The sequence below is a fragment of the Rhipicephalus microplus genome, chromosome 5 (assembly GCF_043290135.1).
Source record: "Rhipicephalus microplus isolate Deutch F79 chromosome 5, USDA_Rmic, whole genome shotgun sequence".
NCBI lineage: Eukaryota > Metazoa > Arthropoda > Arachnida > Ixodida > Ixodidae > Rhipicephalus > Rhipicephalus microplus.
The window spans coordinates 221,045,022-221,068,007 of record NC_134704.1 but is presented as its reverse complement, the minus strand read 5'-3'; the positions used below and the strand labels follow the sequence as shown (position 1 = coordinate 221,068,007).

At 42.1% G+C, this 22,986-nt stretch overlaps 2 protein-coding genes across 7 annotated transcripts in view; one reads left to right on the top strand and one right to left on the bottom strand.

Moving 5' to 3' along the window:
* Window positions 1–22,986, bottom strand: part of Mon1 (vacuolar fusion protein MON1 homolog) — a 476,225-nt gene that overhangs the window by 104,717 nt on the left and 348,522 nt on the right. The gene's annotated exons all lie outside the window — the stretch shown is intronic.
* The window catches only part of LOC119173510 (glycerate kinase), a 270,522-nt gene that overhangs the window by 195,857 nt on the left and 51,679 nt on the right, over window positions 1–22,986 (top strand). For 5 of the 6 annotated variants that reach the window (XM_075896530.1, XM_075896528.1, XM_075896526.1 and 2 more), the window contains 2 exons: window positions 18,444–18,644; window positions 19,877–20,071. In XM_075896530.1, the coding sequence (XP_075752645.1) occupies window positions 18,444–18,644; window positions 19,877–20,071 (396 nt within the window). The remainder of the gene's footprint in view (window positions 1–18,443; window positions 18,645–19,876; window positions 20,072–22,986) is intronic. The other variant, XM_075896529.1, reaches the window with a different exon arrangement.

The window sequence follows — 22,986 nt, the reverse complement described above, 5'->3', positions numbered from 1 at the left end:
TTGTTCCACTGTAGGGAGCACGTGAGGCTCTCGAAGAATCGCCCCATTGAAGCGAGTCAAGTTCACACACAGCCGATAACTGCCAAAGACCTTGGGGGCAACAACCAGTCCAACACACCAGTCAGTGGGTGTTTCCACTCGACAAATCACGCCCTCTGCTTCTAGCTTATCTAGCTCAGTCTTGACGATGTCGTGGACAGGGAGTGGTATGCGCCGTGGTAAGCTCAAGAAGAAAGGTGTAGCATTGGGCTGCAGCCTGTATACTTAAAGGGGCGTCCCAAGTTCTCGGAAGAGATTGGGATTGAGCCGCGAGTTTCCCGAGTGCTGTGAAGTCCTCGCCACTTCGTCTACATACGTGCAACGCCCTGGGCTTGGAATGCTGGGAAGTCTAGCAGTGAGACCGTCTTGGTTCACAGGGCGTAGGAGAAGCTGCTTGATTGATTTGCCACACCATGAAGGGTAGTAACGTAACTGCCAATGTTCAGCAGGATGTGGTTGCGAGGGCCTTTCAACTCGACCTTCGGAACTTGTAGCTTCGAGGGGACACTGAAAAATGTACTTAGTACAACAGGAACTTTGGCGCCCAAGTCCACCTTGTAGGAAAGTGGGCGCCCATCGATGAGTATATCGACAAACTTCGCATACGGATGCTCTCCCGCTATTGCATGCAACTCCATGGAGCTGGTCGAAGGCATCTGTGTGTGCTTCCCATTTACTTGCTTTTTTTTGCGGCACACATTCTGAAAATAGCCACTCCTGTGGCAAAAGTTGCAGAAAAGTCGGCAGGTTGGACAGCTGGCATGAAGGTGTGATGCTTGCCCGCAGATAGCACACAACTGTTGCATTATTATCAGCTGGTGCTTGCTTGCCTTCACAAGCAGCGTCAACTGTGGCCGACGATGCCTCTGCAGAGTCAGTGCTGTGCACTCATTATCCGCGTTTTCATGCTGCCGAACGTATTCAGCCCTTTTTAAAGTGTCATTTCTGGTTTCCGAGGGAGCTTGTTCGAGAGCTCGCAGTTGAGCAAGCCCTAAAAAAACAGTCTCGTGCGAGACACTATTTGACGTCAGGTGATAGATAGTTGAAAAACTTGACGATTGTAGGAAGCGCAGTAAAGAATGCATCTGCCATTTCATCTGGTTGCTGCATTCGACGGTTGAAGCGCACTGACTCGTACAGCTCGTTGGGTGGGTAGACAAAGTGTTTGGTGAACGCTTTTTGCCAGGTGGCTATGACCTTCATATCTGCCTTGCCTAGTGTTGTTGGTGCGAGTACAACCCTGGCTTGTGGGCCCATATGGTAGAGCATGGAGTGCACTTGTATCACAGCTGGTCCAATAGCGAACGAGGAGTCCTGAAACTGTAGGAGCCATGTGGGCCAGAAGCTAAGGTTATCGAAGTCAAATGGCAATAGTGAACGCAGCTGAGCCATGCCTAGTAGAAATGGAGTGGCCAGCGACGTAGACATCCCGGCGGAATTTTCAACATTTGTAGTTGTCATGATGGAAGTGGTGGCGGCAGCGGGGTCGGGTCATGAGGGTGCAAGCACAAGATCAGTGGAGATCGATGCCGCCCGCATCTGAAGCCATGTCGAGCGCATCGAGCGAGTAAGTCACACGACAGCCGAGTCACCAGGCGGGTGGAGAAGTCATGTCATGTTTATTGGTTGCCCTTCCTTATTATAAAAACCGGTACATGCTGCACTGCCACCTGGCAATACTACGGCACACTACAGACATGTTTCATGATCTTCCGGCACTGAAAATCCAGAAAATGGCAGAAGTTGAGGGCTATAGGTGGATGCCTGAAGAGATAGAAAAAAATTCGTGAATGTGGTGTCTAGGTGGAGCCATCATTACCTCTTGTCCGAAGCTGCAATCTTTAGTGCTTGGTACCCTTTCCTCCAACCCGACTAAAATGGAAGGAAAGAGCAACTGCCAAAATGGGGGTGAGTGAGAAAGGAGGGCTTAAATTGGGTCAGGTCAGGCGAAGTGAGAAATGTGAGGGCACAGAGATAGAAAAGCAGGCAGACGTTTCTCTAAACTATGTTAATAAAGAAGAAGCACCATCTGACAATGATAATTTCACTATGACAAGCATACTTAACGATGTCTGGAAGAAAGGCTGTATTCTTGCTGGTATTCGTTGTGTATATATCATATCAAATAAATACAAGAGCCTCCTTTTAAGCGTGTTGGCTGAAGTGTATCAAACTTGGAGATAAGATGCGACTCATTTTTTTTTTATCGAGGAACTGGAATTGTGACTGAAGTATGTCCAAGATTGTCGGAAATTGTAACCTACCACATTAAAATACTTTTGGGAATTCCTTCCTCATGTCCACATGACGCCCATTTAATATAACGTTAACTGGCTATTTCATTTTACTAATGTACCATTTTTGACAAAATGAACACTCAGTTGTGTATGCAGTGTAGATCACTTATCACTTAACTGCTTATTGTGCAGAATCTGTTACGATGCAGTCTTTTTAGACTCCTCTTCACCCTCCTATGTTCCCCATGTACACGCATACCGCTTTCTGTGCTGTCCCTCAAAATGAGAGACCTAGACCGGTTATCATACGGTTGCCGGATAATCTTTGTGACCATCACAGTAGCGAGTGCGCATCTGAAAGGAGGCACGCTGGGTGCGCGGGCCGCTGAGGATTGAGCGACAAGGTCATTACGAGGGGACCCGGATTGAACAAACGAAGGGCGGAAGGAACAAAAAGACTTGCACGCTGCACACTGAGTGAAGGAGAAGGGCGGTTGCCACAGCCATGGATAAGCCTTTGCACTAGCGCCGACGTGGCTTGACGGTGTATTAGCATCGCTAGCAGTGCTCTGGCCGTGCGAGGCTCGACATGGCACGTGCGATTCCATCTTTACCAAGTGCGCCTAACAGTTTGCTGTCGAGAAAGACATTATTGTTAACGCGTTTGCTACCTTGGCCACAAATTCATAAGAAACTAAAGTCGCAGCCTTATAACCTTGCATTAAAATGACGCTTTCACAAATACTCAGCAACATTATCTTCCTTACTTAGACGTGCTAAGCGCAATTACTACCGGAATCTCATTGTAAAAAACACAGGTAACACGAGACGCTGCTGGGAAATCATTAAAGAATTTTTGAACATGAAAAACTGCTCAGAGCCCACAATAATAATAAAGCAAGGCGACGAAATGTATACCGACCCTGTAAGAGTGGCCGCCACGTTCAGTGAGCATTTCTGCGCATCTGCCGATACGCAGCAATCACCAGGTCATTTACGCAATATACCACGGTGTACTCATTCTTTTTATCTTCATTCCACGTCTGCAGATGAAGTCCTTCAGGTCATCACATCACTAAAGACCACAAGTGCTGGTTTAGATAATATTGATCCTTTTAAAGTAAAACTAGTTTCAAACTTAATATAGCCACCTTTGGCAGTAATTATTAACAAGCTGTTTTCAGCGGGTGTGTTTCCGAACTGCCTTAAAGCTGATAAAATAGTTCCAGTTTTTAAGAAGGGTGATAAGACTTTTGTACAGAATTATAGGCCAATCTGTATCCTGCCTTTCTTCGGTAAGGTAATTGAAAAATTATTCCACATTAGAATAATGCGTTATCTGAAAAAATTTAATCTTTTATCTCCACAACAATTCGGATTCCGTCAAGGATCTTCAATTGAGCTGGCACTAATTATCTTAACGGAGGAAATTAAACAAGCTATTGATAGAGGGTTACTTGTGGGATCTGTGTTTATCGATTTGACGAAGGCTTTCGACACTATAAATCATCACGTTCTACTTGCTAAACTCGAATCATTTGGTATGTCTGGTCTGCCACAAAGTTTTATTAAGAGCTACCTCAGTAACCGGTCTCAAATGGTTCATGTTAATGGCCATCTTTCGACACCAAAGTTAATTAACCTTGGTGTTCCACAGGGATCAATTTTAGGCCCACTTTTATTTTTGATGTTTATTAATGATCTACCTACCATTCTTACAAGGACCAAGTGCATACTTTACGCTGATGACACAGCCATCTTTCAGTCATCTAAATCAGTTTCTTCACTCCAGTCTGACCTCAACACAGATTTACATAACATAACTTTATGGTGCCAGGCCAATTATCTTCAGATCAATGCTACTAAAATCGTGTTTATGTTGTTCCATTCCCCGCGCATTTCACTTGACATATAACCTTCCCTTCATGTTGGTAATACCGTCATAAACATTTTCAGTGAAGCGCGGTTTCTTGGCGTCATCTTAGATAGCGAACTAAAATTTCATAAACATGCAGCATCACTCGTTAAAAAGATTGCATTTGGTATTCACGTTATCATAAAGACACAAACTTATTTTCCGCCTCACATCATACGGACTTTGTATTTTGCTTATATTCATAGCCATATTTCGTATTGCGTATCATCTTGGGCCAACACATATTTCACGCACATCGAACGTTTGCAGCCACTTTAGAATCAAGCAGTTAGATTAACGACTTTCAGCCCATTTTGCTTCTCCTGCAGCTCGTTGTTTCCTCAGCTTAACATATTCCTATTGAGACAATTATTTTGTCATAGAATGTCCATTGTCGCCTTTAGACTCATCACGCATGACATTTTTATTGCATGCATTGATCATCGTCACTTAACTAATGGTAACATCACCCCGTTTTCCCAGTGCAATAATCTTCTTTTGCCGGCCGTAAGGACAAACTATGGCAAGTTCTCAACCTTATTTACTAGCATAGCCATTTGGAATTCATTGCCTTTCGAATTGAAATCATCGCATAACATCCATATTTTCACTTCGCGCAGTAAGAAATATTACGTTCAGGAATTGATCAACTCATCCGATTTGTGTAATTAACTGTTAATAGCTCTCCACAGTTCTGTGCAATCTTACTACTTCAATTTGCCTTTGTATAATTGATAACACTGATAATGAAATGTGTTGCATTTGTCACGTAAAGTTCATTATATTGTTTTTTGTCTTCACTTGCTTTTGACTATTTCCTTGTTATTTTTCAATAGTGAGTATTACTATTATGTTGTGTATTGATCGTATTTTTATTGTTAATCAAGATTATTCATTATTACTCACAAGTCCGTATACTATTGCTGTATTTTTTGTAATTACCCCATCCATGTAGCCATAGGAGGTCCCCCTGTCAGTTTCTCTGAAACTTTGGAACCTCCTGCTGTAATAACGCTAACCATGTAACTCAACTGAACTATTTAATAAACTTGACTTGGCTTGACTTGACTTGACTTGAAATTTGAAAGCTTTTCGGCTTATTGACGCGAGTTTTCACCATTGTGGCCTCCACGTGGTCTTGCACAAGCTTGGCAGACTTTTGTCGCCACTGATTTCCTGGCCGTGAACCTAAATATCGCATTATGGGCGCTGCTCTTGGATCAGTGCTCAAGTGTGATCTTTTCGACGCCCGACCTTCATGTTTTCTCGTACAAACTTCTTGCGCCAACATGCCAAAGAGTAGACTAAGCCTAATCAGCATTTGTTGTTTTTCAGTGGCAGTCGTGGGTGATCAAAGTTGCGGTTTTGTGCGGAATCAACGTAACTCTTTACGGTACCACAAACATCAAAATAGAGCCACAGGGTTGTACTTGAAGGAAATAGGCCAAGGGTGGCAATCAAATGGAGTTTGGCGATTCGATACAAATGTCCTGGCTATGGGCTGGGAGCCTGTGAAATCAAATGATCGACACAGTTAAGAGCACAAAGTTCCGGTCGTGCTAATGCTTATATTCTAGGTGACCTGAAACACAAACGGGGAATTTGTGCGATGGTGCTTTCTTTTCACAGCTTTACTGTTGCATTGTGGGTCTTTCAATGTTAATATTCGGAAATTTGAATGCTTTTAAGCAAACCTTGATTTTTGGACGTGCGAGACTGCATGCTCAACACGTTTAACGTTAGTGTAGCCTATAATGAAGGTTGTTTCGGCTGTAGTGCAAATATTGGCACTTTGATGACTAATGCTATCAGCCGTCAATGCTGCAGTCTGATATAAAAGTTTCAGAAATTTGGCCCCACGTAATAGGTGCACCATGAACTTGGAGCCGGATTTTCTGGACAATAGTGCACCTATTATGCGAATAAATATGGTAACTACGGACCTACTTTCCAATATAGATGATAACCTTCAAACTGACTGCATCTTTCAGGACTACTCTAAAGCATTTTTCTGCATAGCACATTGTTGTTGCATGGAAAAATCATCATCACTTGAAATGGACAGTCTAACTTTATCATGGATATAAGATACTTCATCTAGCCACTTTCAACTTACAGTTGCAAATAACTTGTGTTCTTCTCTGACTGACGTAATATCTGGTGCACCGCAGGGTAGCTTTCTGAGCCCATTACTATCTTTAATGTATGTTAATTGGTATTAGCAGTAGCATAACTTCAAGTGTAAGGATCTTAACGGGCTTCAAAAAATACTGAGGATGATCATATTCTTCAAAACAATCTTAACGGTGGTGCGATAAACAGGGGCGGTGCCAGGATTTTCGTACTGAAGGGGGCATCCATGACACATTGGTTCCTTCAGGAGGGGGGGGGGGGGGGGGCACTTTGTCTTCTCTGTTTTGACTATGCTTGCTCTTGTGGGGGAGGGGAAGGATGGAGAGAGAGCGAGTGAAAAACTACTTTGGAAAAACAGAAGCTCTAGTCCCCCGCCCTCGCCTCGGTGTGCTTTCTGCTGACATTGCCCCTGGTGATAGATGGCTAATGACCCTTATCTCAACTAAAGGCAAGGTACAGTCGAATCTTAATAATTCAAACTCGAAGGGGCCCAAAAATTTGTTCAAATTAAAAGAAGTTCGAATTAATGAAAGCTAAATAAACCAAGGGCTCTCTATGCAGTGAGGCATGTGCATTGAGCTAACACACGAGGGGAAAGTTTCAGAAGACTTAGATTCAATTACAAATCACAGGACATTCGTTAATAATTGAAGTATTCGGTGATGCGCATCTGCACACGTTTGCCTTGCAGCAAGTCAATCGATTCCGCACGCAGCTTGCAAAGCATTTCTACTTCAGCTTTAGCATTCTCCAGGCAAGAGAAGTTGCGCACCAAAATGTCCAGCGCTGACAATTTCTAAAAACGACAACAACAACGACTGCGTAGTCTCTCTGCTACGCAGCCGCAGCATGACCAGCACGTGATGAGAAAGGAGGAGCGTCTCCACGTGGAGAGAAGCAGATCGGCATTTGGGAGAAAACCAACACTCCACAGCAGCTTTTTTTTTTTGCTCTTTTCGCGCACGTCATTGAAAGGAGAAGGGTTACGTGGCTGGGACGGGAAAGAAGGGGTAAGCATGGCACGAAGGCATAAGAGACCCGCCCCACCCCCCCTCAAGGTGCAGAGCCATGCTGCCGCAAGGGGCAAAGGCTGCAGAAGATAGTGCCTTTTTCCTTTCCTTCAACCACAGATTCATTCAACCCAGTGACAGCTTTTTTTTTTCCCCTCCCTCTCTTCGCGCGTTAGAAGGAGAAGGGTCTTTTCGTGGCAGGGACAGAAAAAGGAGAATGGTGACACAGGCACATCGTAGATCGGCATTTGAGAGAGAGCAAACATTCCACTGCAGCCTTTTCTTCCCTTTTCGTTTCCTTTGCGCTGCGCGCAAAGGAAACGAAAACGTTGTTGCAAGTGCCGCTGTGCGATTGGGCGGCGTACTGAAAGCATTTACCGAGCACGGTATGTTTGAATTTACCGTCGCAAGTGCTTGCGCGTTCCGAATTACCGGGCCTTTTCGTCCATTAGAATACACATAGCTTTGACGGGACCTTATCATGAGTTCGAATTAGCTGGAAGTTCGAATTAAGCATGTTTGAATTAATGAGATTCGACTGTAGCTTCATTGTCGTAAGCACTGTATTTCTATTTTCTATTCTATTTTATTTATTTATTATCACCAAAACAGAAACAATGGCGAAAAATGGGGAGACGGCAAAAAAGCTGCAGTCATTGCAGCTTGACTAAGCATCGTCCACCCTACGTCAGCAATGACAGGGTGAAAACGAAATGCAATAAAAAAATATTATAAAACAAGTAACAATACAAGCAGAAGGCAAAGTAAATGACAGGCCAAGGTATACAAACAAAAAGGAATGTTTCATAAACACATGAGCACAGTGATTTGCAGAGTATGTATCATCGCTTTCGTACACGAGAAAGGTACACAATGAGGTTGCACAAAAGAAATAAATAAAAAAAATAAAGGTACACAAAAAATGATGCAAAGCAACACAGTGACCTATGTAAACAGTACAAATCTACAAGAATAGTGTTTGAGCATCGATATTGTTTAATTTGTCAATTTTTATGTCTTGCAGCTCATATGAGTTAAGTATAGTAGGTAGCATGTGGCTTAGCCTTTGGGTGCCCTAATTGGTGCGAGAGAACGGAATTTTCTACGGGGATTTATATCGATGGAAGAAAATTGTTTGTGTATGTTCAAGATTTGCAAGTGTCAGAAATGTGTCGAGTTTCCCTCTGTTTGCGCTAATATAGGATTGTAACAACCTGAATTTGTATATGTCATTTGCCTTAACAATTTTATGTTTAACAAATAGTTGTCCTGTGTGTTCAAGGTATGGTATGTTTTCTATTGCCCTGACCGCTCTTTCCTGAAGTATTTTTAGCCTATTTAAATTTGTCAACGTAGTGTTTGCCAATACTAAAGTGCAGTAGTTCAAGTGGGCATGGAAAAGAGCCTGATATAAGAGTTGCTTTACAGTAATGGGCAAAAGACGTCGACAATGATTCAAAGTGCCAACCACGCGTCTCAACTTTAAACTAATATGGTCTGTATGCTCATTCCAGGACATATGTTCATTAAAAACTACTCCAAGCATCTTATTTGATTTGGTCACTGTAATTTTGTAGGGGCCTAGGGTAACATAATTTGGTACATGCAGGGATATGCCGAGAACTCGGAAAGGGACACATTTTCTTTTTGATTCATTTAACATTAACTTGTTCTTGGTAGACCAATCATGAAGCTTATAACATGTGTTGGCCGCTAAAGCCTCGAGAGTACTGAAATCTTTTCCAGGAAAAAATAATATGCAGTCATCAGCATATATTATGAAGTTACAATTTTCACCAATTCTGACTATATCATTTATGTAGTATAAAAAGAATACAGGCCCCAGAATACTGTCTTGTGGTACCCCGGTTTTAATTGGTTGTGTGCGCGATTTGAAGCCATTTATTTCAACATACTGAGATCGCGCACTCAGTTTGACTGCATAAGTTTGACTGCATAAGTTTGAGTGATATTCCCCTAAATTCATAGCATTCTAATTTATTTAGTAACAGTTCATGAGATACACGATCAAAGGCTTTAATAAAGTCCAAGTACAATGCAAGTGTCAGAAGTCTCTTTTCGATATTGCAAAGTATGATTTCTTTTTGTGCTAATAAGGCACTTTCTGTTGAAAGTTTCTTTCTGAAACCATATTGGCATTCTGTTATTAGATTGTGCGTTTTCGAGAAACTGTCATTTCTATCGCTTATTACTTTTCTCGAGGCATTTCGAGAAAACTGGTAGTATAGATATTGGGCAATAATTGCCAAGTTGTTTTTATCTCCGGACTTATATATTGCAGTAACTTTCGCTATGTGCATGTTGGTTGGGAAAATACCTGTTGATAACACTAAGTTGTACATATGTGCTAGCAATTCCGCTATGAGGTCTAATACATACTTTATTGGTCGCATTTGTATGCCATCAGCGTCACACCTCCGACTATTTTTTATTTTATTGCATAGTGTAATTACTTCAGATGTGGAAGTCGGTTTAAGAAAAAGTGTGTTTGATAATTGGGTAATGTCAGTTGTTGTTTGCACGCTCTGGCTGGCATTTCCTATTTTCACAAAGAAGTCATTAAATTTTTCAGCAAGGTCGATGCCATTTAATATCCTTCCATGTATTTCAAGATTATCTATTTTCGTGGCAGGGGCTCCTCTGTTCAATACTTGATATAACTTTTTCCACATGGTGAACGTTGCTCTGGACGTTCTTGGTCAAAAATATTACTGTAGTGGTCTCTTTTCGCCCTTTCTTTTTCTTTATTCAGCCGATTTCTAAGAGCCTTGTATTCAACCCATAAGTCCGCAGTACGTGTATTGACGAACTGCTGGTAAAGTTTATTTTTATGGTTTATCTGACGCTTAAGGTAGTTTATTATCCATGGCTTTCGCGATTTGCTCGACCTGTGATGTGCCTCGAGAGGAAATGATTCGAAGTAAAGTTCCTTGAATGTTGCAATAAAGTTGTTATATGAGTTGTTGGCATCCTCATCAGCCATTATATTATTCCAATGTGTCTGCGTGATGCGGCGCCTAAAATGCTCCAATGTGTTTGGTGTTATTCAACAGTACATGAATTTTTCCAATTTTACATAAGCCAAATTTGCATGCATTTTTAGGAAAATGAATATAGACAAGTGATCACTTATGTCAGAACTGATCACCCTGGAAATTGTTTCTTTTGCGGTAGAATTTGTAACAAACATGTCTAGCCGTGACACTGTAGATTCAGTAATATGCATAGGCATAGTAATGACATTTTTTAAAAAAGTTGCACTCAAGCATGGATAAAAATTCAGTACTTGTGGCTGAGTTCTTCGAGACATCTATGTTGAAATCGCCACCTACGGTAAGCATATAATTCATGACACTTTCATGGGACAAAAGGCGATCAATAAATGTTAAGAAATCAGCCGTAGAACCACTAGGAGGGCGATAGACAACAGCAAGTACAATTGTGCCCTTCTTTGGACATAATGATTCGTAGTTTTTTGTGATAAGACTATATTCTTCGATTACTTCACAAGACTTGAGTGTTAGAATGGCAACGCCTCCCCCTCTACTCTCCATGTGATTTGAAAAGAAGTGATTGTACCCTGGTAGCATGAAATGTTCTGACTCATTAGTATACCACGTTTCTGTGAACATTAAAAGATCAAAGTTTGTGCCACACGATTCCAACAGCGAAGTGATATCATCCTTTTTTGGTTGAAGTGATTGGGCGTTTAAATGCATCACTTTGAACAGACTACGGGCGTTCTTTCTAGATTTCACAATGCGCTGAATGTCCTCAGCGGGGATATAACTAGCCGACAACATGGTAAAAAGAGCCATCACCCAATACTTCAAAAGCTTCACTTGTTAAGTGGTACTAACTTTTTCAAGATCACTTTCTCGACAGATTGCCACGATAGGTGACGTCTCCGTGCGACGGGCAAAAATGTTTCCCTTTCTTGTCCAAAGTACATCTAACTTTTCTTATTCTGTAAACATTGTACACTACTGCCTCATGCTTCCCCATACACTTATTTAGGGATAAATTTCACTTCTGCCCTCTCTTGGAAAAGGCGCATAACCACATTTGGCACTAAGGCATCTAAACTACTGGGATATTTGTTGCATAACTTACGTCATTGTAACTTTCATAGATTAGCCTTAAGCACTCTGCTGTTCAGGCACACTGGCAGAGCATGGCATAGTCTTGCACAGGGGCGAGAGACGCACAGCATAGAAGGAATGATGGCAGACAGAGAGACAGAAGGAAGTTGAGAAGGACAGAAGGGGAAGAAATATAACGAAGTGAAGGGAAGCGAGCATACTGAAGAAACCAAGAAAAAAAAACGAAGAGAGAAAAAAAAAAGCAAGCAAGGAAGATGGAAGTAAAAAGAGACTAACGAAGGCTGTCCAGCTGTGCAGTTTTTAGCCACTGGGGCAAAGTTGCGCTAATTTTTTTATATGTTATTATTTCAAAAAAATAAGCAAAATCAGCGTTAGGCGGGCTTAAATAATTGCCCATCTCTAAATGCTTATAAAAATTACCGCTCTATGCTAGGGTGTCCGCTTGGCATAAGGAAAAGAATAGAGTGTGAAAGGCCAAGCACCAGGAAAAAAAGCTGTTGTTTACATGCTCCTTTTTTTTTTCTGGTGCTCTATCGTCTGCGATGTTATGGAGAACCGCTAAGCATGGTTCACATTCTTATATAGTGCAGAGACGCCATCAGGAAAAAAAATTTTTCCTTGCCTTACCGACAGCAGATATCGTTATATCCATCGATGTTCATAGGTAGTGAAGCACTTTTTTTTTTAAGCACGAATCACTTTTTGCATTTTAAATGATGTAAATAGTTTGCATGTGATGTTTTCAGGCAACCCTTAGCATGAGCTTTGTATAGAAGCTGCTGCTGCTACACTAAGAAAAGCACCTACCTCCCATCACTTGGCAACAAAGGCAGTTGACGCAGGATTCGTGCTGATGAAATGCACCTGTAGCTTCATTATCATGCACCACTGGTCATTGATCTTCACTGGACATGTGTCACGTCAGCCTCATTTTCTTTAATGCATGTATATTTTACCTGCTTTTAGCACGACGAATCTTGGGCCCCTTTACAGCCACTTACACTACCATTGTTCGCATGTGTTGTCATGTCCTCGCACTCTTTGGCCATCGAATGGCCCCTGCAGCATAAAATACCATATATCACCATGATCATCTTTTGCGCTGTTTTCTTTTTGTAATGTCAGTGACCCATTAATGGGTCATAATGGGGTCTGAATCTGCTTAATAATCACCTCTCAGACAGAATTAAACCACAATATCATGGAGAGATGACATAGTGGAGGGCTTCTGTAACATCAACTAGTTGGGGCTCTTTAACATGCATCTTAACATAATTACATGGATCTTGAGCATTTTAGTCTCCACCCGAATGCGGTCACAGCGGCCAGGATTTGACGAAAGCAGAGATAGCTTGTTTGAAATTAAACTTTTTATTTAGATGATAATTGATTGTAACCCAGACTAAGAACATGGACAAAAGAAGACACATTTAAGACAACACAGCGCTGTGTTGTCTTGAATGTGTGGTCTTGCGCTACTATTAATTATCGTGCTACCGTACCAGCAAGCCCAAAATCGTCACCCTCGACTGTTTATTTGGCCGAACTTGAGGCCGGTGAACCGAAAGTCAGATAACAGCAATACACACTGGCACTCAAGGCGGCGAACAGGGCGTTGCTCGTCGAATTTTTGGCGTTGTGGGAGTCAGCAGTGTGTTCTCTAAGGTTAGTGTCTGGTTATTGATGGTGATGCTTGCTGTGTGGTTTCAGTCGGCATTATTAAATGACCTTCAGCGGTCAGAATTTCGGGGCCTTGCCCTGCAGTCTTCATTTTCTTTAATTCCGTCGCGAAAGGCCCACTGATGACAAAATAGTCGGCTCCAATGTCGACGAGCGCAGTAATGTGGTGGCCGTCAAATATTACGTCAAGGTCGCTGGTTCCAGGTTGTGCGGTGCAGTAAAGTCATGATGTCGGATCACTACTATGTCAGTGTGTTCCGCTGCTTCCACGTTGCATCATGAGGTCTCCTTTGGGCTGTGAAGTTTGGACGTCAAGGCCCTTTTCTTCTTGCAGCGGGGGCTTTCGATTTCATTTCATCATCGTCGGCAGCGGCAGCGGAGGATCTTTGGTAGTTCATCATACAGAAACCACACCTCAAAAATGGGCTCAGGGAACAGCCCCAAGTAGGGCCGATGTACTGCTGGCGTTGTGATGAAGGTAATCGGGGTATCTGCTGCGCTCCTGCAAGGTAGTTCGCAATATCTTGAGGTCGTTCATCCTGCTGTGGACACGGCGCACTCACGTCGAAACCACGAAGCCCATTTGGCAGTACTGGCAGTGGCGGTTGGTGTGGCCAGCTTCCCCGCAGTGGGAGCATAGTGGTCGGTGGTTGTGAGCACGCCAAACGTCAGTTTTCCTCGGCGTGTATCGCTGGCCGGTGGGTGGGCAGTATGTTGACGGTGAGGGCAGCAGTGGGGTCTAGGTAAAACAGTGGCGTCTTGGCGTGAGTGTGGAGAAGGAGCGTGACGTGGGGCTGCTGCAGTGTAGCTCACGGCTTGCAGCGATAGCTGGATCTCTTGGCGTACAAAGTCAGCGATGGGAGCCACTTGAGGCTGTGCTGAAGGTAGCAATTTCCCCAGCTGCTCTTGCACAATTGCTTGGATCATCTCATGCAGGTCGGTGGTTTCTAGAACCGAGATGTGCCTGCGTAGCGTGTAGCCGAGAAGTTGCGGTTCTATTGCCGTGTCCCCATCTCGAGCGTCTTTTTAATTGCAGATGCTTCTGAAGCGAATCGGCGACAGTCTTCGGCGGGTTCCTGATTAATCCGGCGAAGAGTTCTTGCTTGATAACCCTCATAAGATAGCTCACTTTCCTCTCTTTGGTCATGGGGGGTTGGTGTCCCAAAGCAAGCTGGTCATTTTTTCCATGTAGATCGCAATATTTTCATTGGGAAGCTGCACATGTGTCTCCAGGATTGTAGCGGCACGTTCCTTCTGGACGACGCTCGTGAAGGTGCCTAGGAACGTCGTCTGAAAGAGGTCTTAGGTTCGGGGTGTCAATTCTCGGTTCTCGAACCATGTCCTCGTGGCGTCTTCTAGGTAGGAGTAGAAGTGGTCAAGTTTTTTCTTAGAGTCCCAGCTGTTAAAGGCAGCAATTCGGTCGAACCTTTTAAGTCAGCTTTTCGGTTCTTCGAGTGGCGAACTGCAAAAAGTTGGCTTGGTTGCTGGAGCAAGATCAGTTCTGGTGGCACAAGCCCTGTCAGTGTCACCGTGGCCGACGTAAAGGTCTTCGTCTTCTGAGTATTGTCGGGTAGATGCGCGTACTCCAGTAGAAGACCTTGTTGCCTACGGGTGAGTCGTTGGCGTTGGTGACTTCTCCGTAATGATGGCTGGGTTCACTGCTTGATGAGGGTGTCCAGGACATGAAAGAAGCAGCACCGCCACCAAATGTCACAGGGTCCTGACGCTGATGAAGGTAGAGACGGCTTGTCCTCAATGAAACTCTTTATTTGACCGAACTTGCGGCCAGTGAACTGAAAGTCAGATTACAGCGATTTACACTGGCACTGATGGCACTGAACAGAGCGTCAATCGTCGATCAACTGACAAGTGGTGAAGCGCGTGGGCATTTATACATGTGTTGCCAAATATTCCAGCCTTATCACTGGTTTTCGTGCAAGCTCTGGAATACTCTCGGAGTGTGCAATCTTAACAGAACAATCTACAATAGTCATGAAATCTTCTTGAACAATGAGGTGTAGGTTGCGCTGAGCATTCCTGACAGGCTTTGTGGGCAGAAACCGAATGAAGCAATGGAAAATAAGAAATGTGCATGGGATTATTTCATTAAACTGCAATTACAGCCAATTAAAATAATCCTTTATTACCCAAGCACACAGTGGACCTATGAAGAGCTGCATGCATGAATTGTATAGGCAAGTTTTGTATAAAGATGCAGAAGCAATTTTATTGCGATAGCAATTATTTTTTATTATTTTTTATTTATTAATACTGTCAACCCTCGCTTGAGGGTCATAACAGGGAGGGAATACAATAGTAAGTAGAAACAGAAAACCAAAACAACTGGCACTCAAATAGCAATGCACACAAGAAACCGAAATTGGCTCTAGTTCAATTCAACCATGACCAAAATAAGCATCGATTTCTCTGTCAAAAGATTGCACATTGGTACTATTAAAAACATGATGGGGTTCCTGATTCCATTGTTCTTTAGCATCAGGAAAAAATGACCACCGAAAGATGTCAGTGCAAGCGTTGAAAGGTTTAATGGGAGCGTCATAATTCAATCTAGCGCTACGTTTTCGGGAAGGCGTATGTACTCATATTTAGGTATTTTTTGTTATCCCTTGCATTATACGATATAACGTTTCAAGTTTTTGTTTTTGTCTTCGAATTTCCAGTGGTTCTAAATTGCGTGAATTGAACGTGTCAGTTACTAAATCCCGCCTTCTATATCTAGAGCATACAAACCGTACTGCATGCCTTTGAATACGTTCTAACTTAGTAACTAAGTGTTTTTGGTGAGGGCTCCAAACCATGGAGGCGTACTCCAGTCTGGGTCTAATATATGTTTGGTATGCAAGCAGCTTAACGTGTTGCGGTGTTCTATGCAACTTCGTTCGAAGATAACAAAGTTTTTTAAATGACCCGGAACAAACTGATTCAATATGACAGTGCCAAGTTAAGTTGTTTGTAATTGTCACCCTTAAGTATTTAAAATATATTGTTTCACAGAGGGTGTTGCTCCCAATGCTGTATTGAAATTTGAGAACATTTTTCTTATTGGTAATGTGTACATAAGTTGTTTTTTTTAGGGTCAATTTGCATATCCTATTCACGACACCACAATTCCAAGTCTTCAAGGCACTTGTTCAACTCAAGCTGATTATCAGTATAGCTTACAGGCATATAAATCAAACAATCATCAGCACAAAGTTTCATCTGAACAGGTGGCTTTACAATAGTACTTATATCGTTGATGTACAATAAAAACAACAGCGGGCCAAAAACGGACCCTTGAGGCACACCTGAAAACACATCTAGCATAGCTGAAAGACAACCATCGATCCTCACTGCTTGCTTGCGGTTACTCAAGTATGCTCCAATCCAATTTATGATATCATCACTGAATCCCATTTTTCTCAGTTTAAAAAGCAGCTTAGTGTGATTGACAACATCAAAAGCTTTAGCAAAATCAATGCAAATTACATCAACCTATTTGCGTTCTTCTGTAGCCAAACTGAAATCATTAATCGTTTGAATCAACTGTGTCACTGTAGACTTGCCGCTTCTAAATCCATGCTGACAGTCATTAAGTAATTGATTGACCTCCAAGTGAACCATGATATACTTTGCTATAATATGCTCTATAACCTTGCAGCAAACGGACGTGAGTGACGAATGATAGTTGCTAATAACCATTCGGTTGCTGGCTTTAAACAAAGGTATGATAATTGCGAAGAGCTAATCCTGTGAAAGAGAGTGAGTTTCTAAAGATTTTTCGAAGATAATAACAAGAAAGAACGATACTCATTCTGCGTATCTTTTCAGAAAGACAGTTGGTATTTTGTCCGGGCCACTAGTCTTTTTTGGATCCAGATTTAGTAACCGAGAAAGTACGCCTTTTTGGTCAAATAAGGGTTCCATAGGACATGCGCATGAAGAATGCACGTTGCTATCACTGCGCACATCTGACGGCATCGTGAACACCGACTGGAAAAACCTGTTGAACTCGTCTGCTATCTCAATCTTTTGCGTCACTATTATCGATCCGGCGGTGATGTGTCCAATTTTTTTTTATCTGTCAATATTGACATATGGTGAATTCTTGCTGCTGCTTTAATATTCTAGTTAAGTATATGTGTGTATGCATATATAAATAAAAGCCCCAAAAATATTGAACTGCAGAAAAGAAAATGCAAAATACACCACTGTTATTTGAAACTGTGACCCCTTGCTCCACACCCTGCCAAGTTATACAACTCTGCTAGATGGCCCTTGTTCTTTGGAGTGCTAACAGTGAGAATTTATCGCAGGCAGGACACGCTCTGGCATGTTCAATACCACCTGCGAGATGGTATGAAAGGCTTGCTGTAAATCCTAGATTTTGTTTCAACTGCTTTTCAGGCGTGCGACCGATTTCTCTGCCCATTCACAATGTAGATTACTGGGCAAGCAACGCTTTAAATGCCGCATGATGCAGGAAATGCAGAGGGGTTACACCATGCACCACAGTGCTCAACAAAGGATAACACATAGAAGTAACAAATGTAGCTGTTATCCTGTGTGTACCCGTCTATTCTTTTGGAGCATCCTGCTCTGTGTTTGAGCAGCGTGGTGCGAGTATAGGGCTGTGACAGTTGATAGTTCGCACTTGTCTTGTGTGTGTGCGTTTCATGTGCTAATCACGCTTGAGGGATGCTCTGCAAGTATTGAGTTGCATCTCGTTTATCGTGCGTCATTATAATTTGTTGCTGTTGCATTAATTGCTTCACCTTTGTGGCAAAACTGTGACTTTTCTCTTCATGAGGGTCAATTATGACTGTTATAGATGACTACTCGCTTACCATGCTGCAACTCCACATTCGATTTGCAGAGGGACCAGATGTTCTTGTTTCTCAATGGTCATTGTTATACAGTGCAACAGACTGATCGGAGTGGTTTGAGAACCACCGTGGGCTTGAGTTCATACAGGCTAAAGTGGGTAGTCAAGGAAACGCTGTCACATTTAAAATACATGCTGGCACATTCTCTTCTCAAATATTTTTGAAGGCTAGCCACAGATTGGCTAAATACTCGCTAGCATCCATAGAAAAAAAAAACTATTGCAAACAGTGATGCATACTGAAGTTAATACGAGCTCTAACTATTCATAGAAAGTATGCAATCAGAAATATATGCTTTTTTTTTACTTTATGTACTCCAAAGGTGAAGCTGTTATGTCTACAATTGGTTGAACTTACATGAGCCAAAAGTGCACTGTAGGTGATATTTATGCCTCTGATGGCTGTGTTGCACTCGCCAGGTGGATGACCCGCTGGCGAGCATCGCCAGTGGTCCAACGGTGCCCAACAAGGATGATCCAGGCCTACCGCTGCGGCTGCTCGACAAGTACCACATCCGGGACAAAGTGCCTCCGGTCGTGGTGGAAGTGCTGGAGCGCGTTGTGTCCCACCTAGATCCACCTATCACGCAGTCCCTGAATGTCCTCATTGGCAACAACAAGGTCAGCTTGCATTTCACAACACAAGAAAAAAGAATGTTGAGAACATTTCAGTTTGGCTTTCAAAAGTGAAATGTGATAGTATCATTGAGCCCCGTTCACACTGTCTTTTCATTCGTTCGTCATAGTTTGTGGCTCACTGCCACACAAAAAAAGAATATCTCTGCATGCTGGTGGCCTTAAAACACTCCTAAGCTTATGCATTAGCAAAGGGCGTAATTTATCATCTTGTGTGAAGCAAGCTCAGCGCACCCGCACAGCAGTAGGGCACCATGGTTCAAGTTTTTTTGCTGATGTCAGCGCTTGCCATTCGCTTGCTAAACTGACGGTAATATCTGACTCTAGCTCGCCTTGCATTCCGCTGTGGTGCACGGGCCCTGCCTTCTTTTTCTCGAGTGTTTATATTCATATAGGCCTCCTTGAAGGCTGTGCTTGCAAAGCTCATGATGCACGTGAAGCCGATCTGTAAATGGGAAAAATGGCGCAAAAAGAAAGGCAGAACAAGCAAAAGAATACCCAAGATGAGGGCCTCTGTTTTATGATTGACGGCACATCTGCAGGAGACTGGTAATTATTAAAATGCAAAGAGCTGGGCTTGTTGGTTGTACATGCCTAAAAACAGCATAAGAAAGGCACAGGATGCACAGAAAGAAAGATCTCACAGCGCTGACTCTTAACAATTTTTTATCGTGAAAACGACATACCTTCTATAAATATAGAAGATAACTACTCCCGTAGTACCACATGACAGGGACATGGCACAGATAGGCTGCCTTCAGCATAACTAAGCTTCTTACGTGGATAATAAAGTTCCATGGGCTATACAGTCAAACCTCAATATATTTAACTCACAAAAAAACGCGTGTCAGTTCGATGTAGGGCATAATTCAAATAAGCTTGCTAAAGAATTGGACGTCATAACCTCACATATCATTCATAAAAGCACTTTCTTGACTAAGCTAGTGTTTTTCAATGTAAACAGCATGAAAAATGAAGACAGACTTTAAAAAATGAATCGCTACCAACTTGCCCAATTTTAAATACTACTAAGCTAGCTTAGTTGTGCTTGAAATAGTCCTCCATTTTTTTCTATTTTAACAACTTTGCTGCCTCAGGCAGCACGCAACTTTGCTGCCTCAGACAGCTGCTCTAAACCTGCTCCAAAACACAGATCCTTCCACTCTTAACATTATGCTTGATAAGCTGTTTTGCCGAAATGCCCTTTTCTTGGCCAGGTGATGTCTCGTGCCGTGTGTCTGTTGGCTCGCCAGACAGGCTACCAGTCGTACCTGTTGACCACCTCACTCGTTGGCGAATCACGCAGTGTGGGCAGGGCCATGGCTCAGCTGGCTTTCTACCTGTGCTACGGGGGCAATTCTGCCGTCCGTGTTGTGCATGACCCTGTCACTGACATTGCCCAGAACCTTCAGGTATCCGCAGTATTTCACTTGACATAACTTGTTGCAGCATGGTGAGGCAAATGAAAATATGCCAAGAGTCTTGGCGCTCCTTGGGTGTGCCAAATCGTGTTTTACTGGTGATGCGGTCTAAGCAGGCACACCAAAAAAATGCTGCAGAAGAAGCATGCATGTTCTTTAAGGAGGAGCTATACATCTCTGCTTACGATATTCAGGTACCAATCACTGCATAGCTGTGCAGACAACAGAGCCGGCTACCTGTTCAGATATACACCACCCATAAGCAGTTTGGTTGACCTGGCTTTTTGTGTGTTGTCCGTGGACATGTGCATGGGGCATGCATGCTTGCGAGTGAATCGAACAGGTGTCGAAGCAACTTGTACGTCGAATTTTGAAAAAAAAAAAATGTGTTTCTCTGAAAAATCTAATCATTTATCGTGATAGCAGCATGTCTTTGTTATTTATTTATATATACTGCTGTCTCAGTTTTTTTAGACATATAGCAGGTGCTAATACAAATGTTCAGCGCCTTGAAAAAATCTAATTTAGCAAAATTAATCTTTCCACAATTCTTTTTTCCAACTGCTCAGCATCGAGTTTGTGCAGATACCCATCATGCGCATTCCAAAAATGCACACTCTGCAGAAATGTAAAAAGAAAACGAAAACAATCCTGAGTTGATCTAACCGGCAAAATATTTCAAGAAAATGATATGGGTGATAAAACACTCGAACCAACATGAACTATCATACAGGAAGATGACACGATCGCAAGTGTGCCGATGTTCAAGAGGGGCTGCCAGGATTAAACCTGCCGATGTGAAGCAGGCGAGAAACGCTGGTTATAGCAACGAAATATCAGCAGTATTGCTTTTTAAACAGATTATAACATAGTTATGTCACGTTTGTGGTGAGGCGACGAAACATTCGACGCATAATCAAGTCTAACCAAATTCTTACGCGTTGTCAGTCAGCATTTTTTTGTCGTGTTGCTTAACATGCGTTGGAAACACCAAAGTTTTCTAAGAGCTCGTTGCAGATTGTTTTGATGTGTGCGTGCTATTTTAAATTTGCTGTGAGAGTTACACCAATGTATTTAAACTAAATCACTCCTACTGGACTCACACCGTCTTTAGTATATGAAAATGAACAGGCTGTTTCTTATTTGAAAAGGTCAAGACTACAGTCTTTTTGAAGTTTGCCATGTTTTACTCTTGCTACAAAAGGATGAAAAAAAAAAGCACTATTCAACCCATCCTGATCTTGAGATGGTTCTACAGTTAACGCAGTCGTCTCCACACATTCTAAGTTTTATTTGAGTGTTACTGATAATTTCTTCTCTGTTATTTATATATAAATAATAACAAAAGTGGAACAAGCACCCAGCCTTGAGGCACCTTCATGATGTGAACCTCAGGGGTCCCTCAGGCAAGTGTACTTGGCCCACTATTATTCCTTATTTATCGCAATGACTTAACAGATGTCATACAAGCCCCAGTAAATATTCGTCTTTTTGCAGAAGACTGTGTTATTTTTAACAAAATTAATACAGTTGAAGACTAATTCTTGCTTAGTGCAGTCTTAAAAAGTATATTTAGGTGGAGCAATAAATGGGGCATGAAACTAAATTCTTCTGAGTCTGTGCTCCTGCGTATAACTAAAAAAAAAACTACCCCAGAAGTCTTCATACTCTATTGGCCAAGTCTGATTGATTGAAGTTAAGGAGTACAAATATCTTGGAGTTACCATTACTAACAGCCTCAACTGGAGCACCCACATTTCTAACACCGCCTCTTCAGCTTTCAGAAAATTATGTCTACTTCTACACAAGCTTAAACATGCATCACATGATGTGAAAACTTTAGCCTATACCACTTTTATCAGACCCAAGTTAGAATACACCTGCATTATTTGGGATCCTTTCACCAAAACCAATATTAATTATCTTGAAAGAATACAGAGAAAAGCCATGCGAATCATTTTTTCTAAATACAGCCGCGAGGATTCTGTAACTGATCTTATACCTTCTAACGGTTTTCACACACTTCAAATGAGGCGTAAAATATCCCGTCTGAAACTCCTCCATTCTTTGTTAAATCGTAAGTTTTTTACAGATCCCAGTCCTTACATAACCATTTCTGAGACTAGGAAAACCTGTCATTCCCATCCCCTCACACTCTCCCATTATGCTGCCAGATCTAAACTCTTTAAATATTCTTTTTTTCCCCGCACCATAGAGAAATGGAACCTAATGCCTTTTGATCATCTGGACTCGACTGAATCAATACAGAATTACTTCTTCACTATTTCGTAATTATATTTTATTTAGAGTTGTTTTTTATCTTTACCTGACTTGTTTATGATACTCAATTCTGCTTGGTACATGTATTTATGTTGTACCCTGCCCCTCCTGCATGGGCCACATGGCCTGCAGTATTTTGTAAATAAAAAATAAAAAAAATGTACATCAGATGACTTCACGTGGTCATCCATTAGAAATTTTGAGCGCTACAGCAAGTAATCTGTTATCTAATCAAGCAGCTTGTTGTCACCAAAAAAATTTGTGAAAACGCTAAATGTTTAGCATGGCAAACCATGTTAAAGACCTACAAATAGTCAGTAAATGTGACACCAACCTGTTTCTGGTGTTGAGGTAAGAAGCAATGTCGTGCGTAAATTTAAACAACTGTTTAACTGTAGAATAGCCAGCACGAAAGCTGTGCTGATGAGATCGTGAAAGAATATTGTATTGTGTGCATTTAGGTATTATACAATTTACTTCTTAATAATATACTCTAAAGCTTTAGAGCTGGTAGAAGGCAAAGTATTAACCAATATTTTGGTATTATTTTCTTGTTTCAGACTTAAATACGGGCACGATGTTTTCTAATTTTCATAGCAGGGGGACTGCTGCAGAGATAATTGATA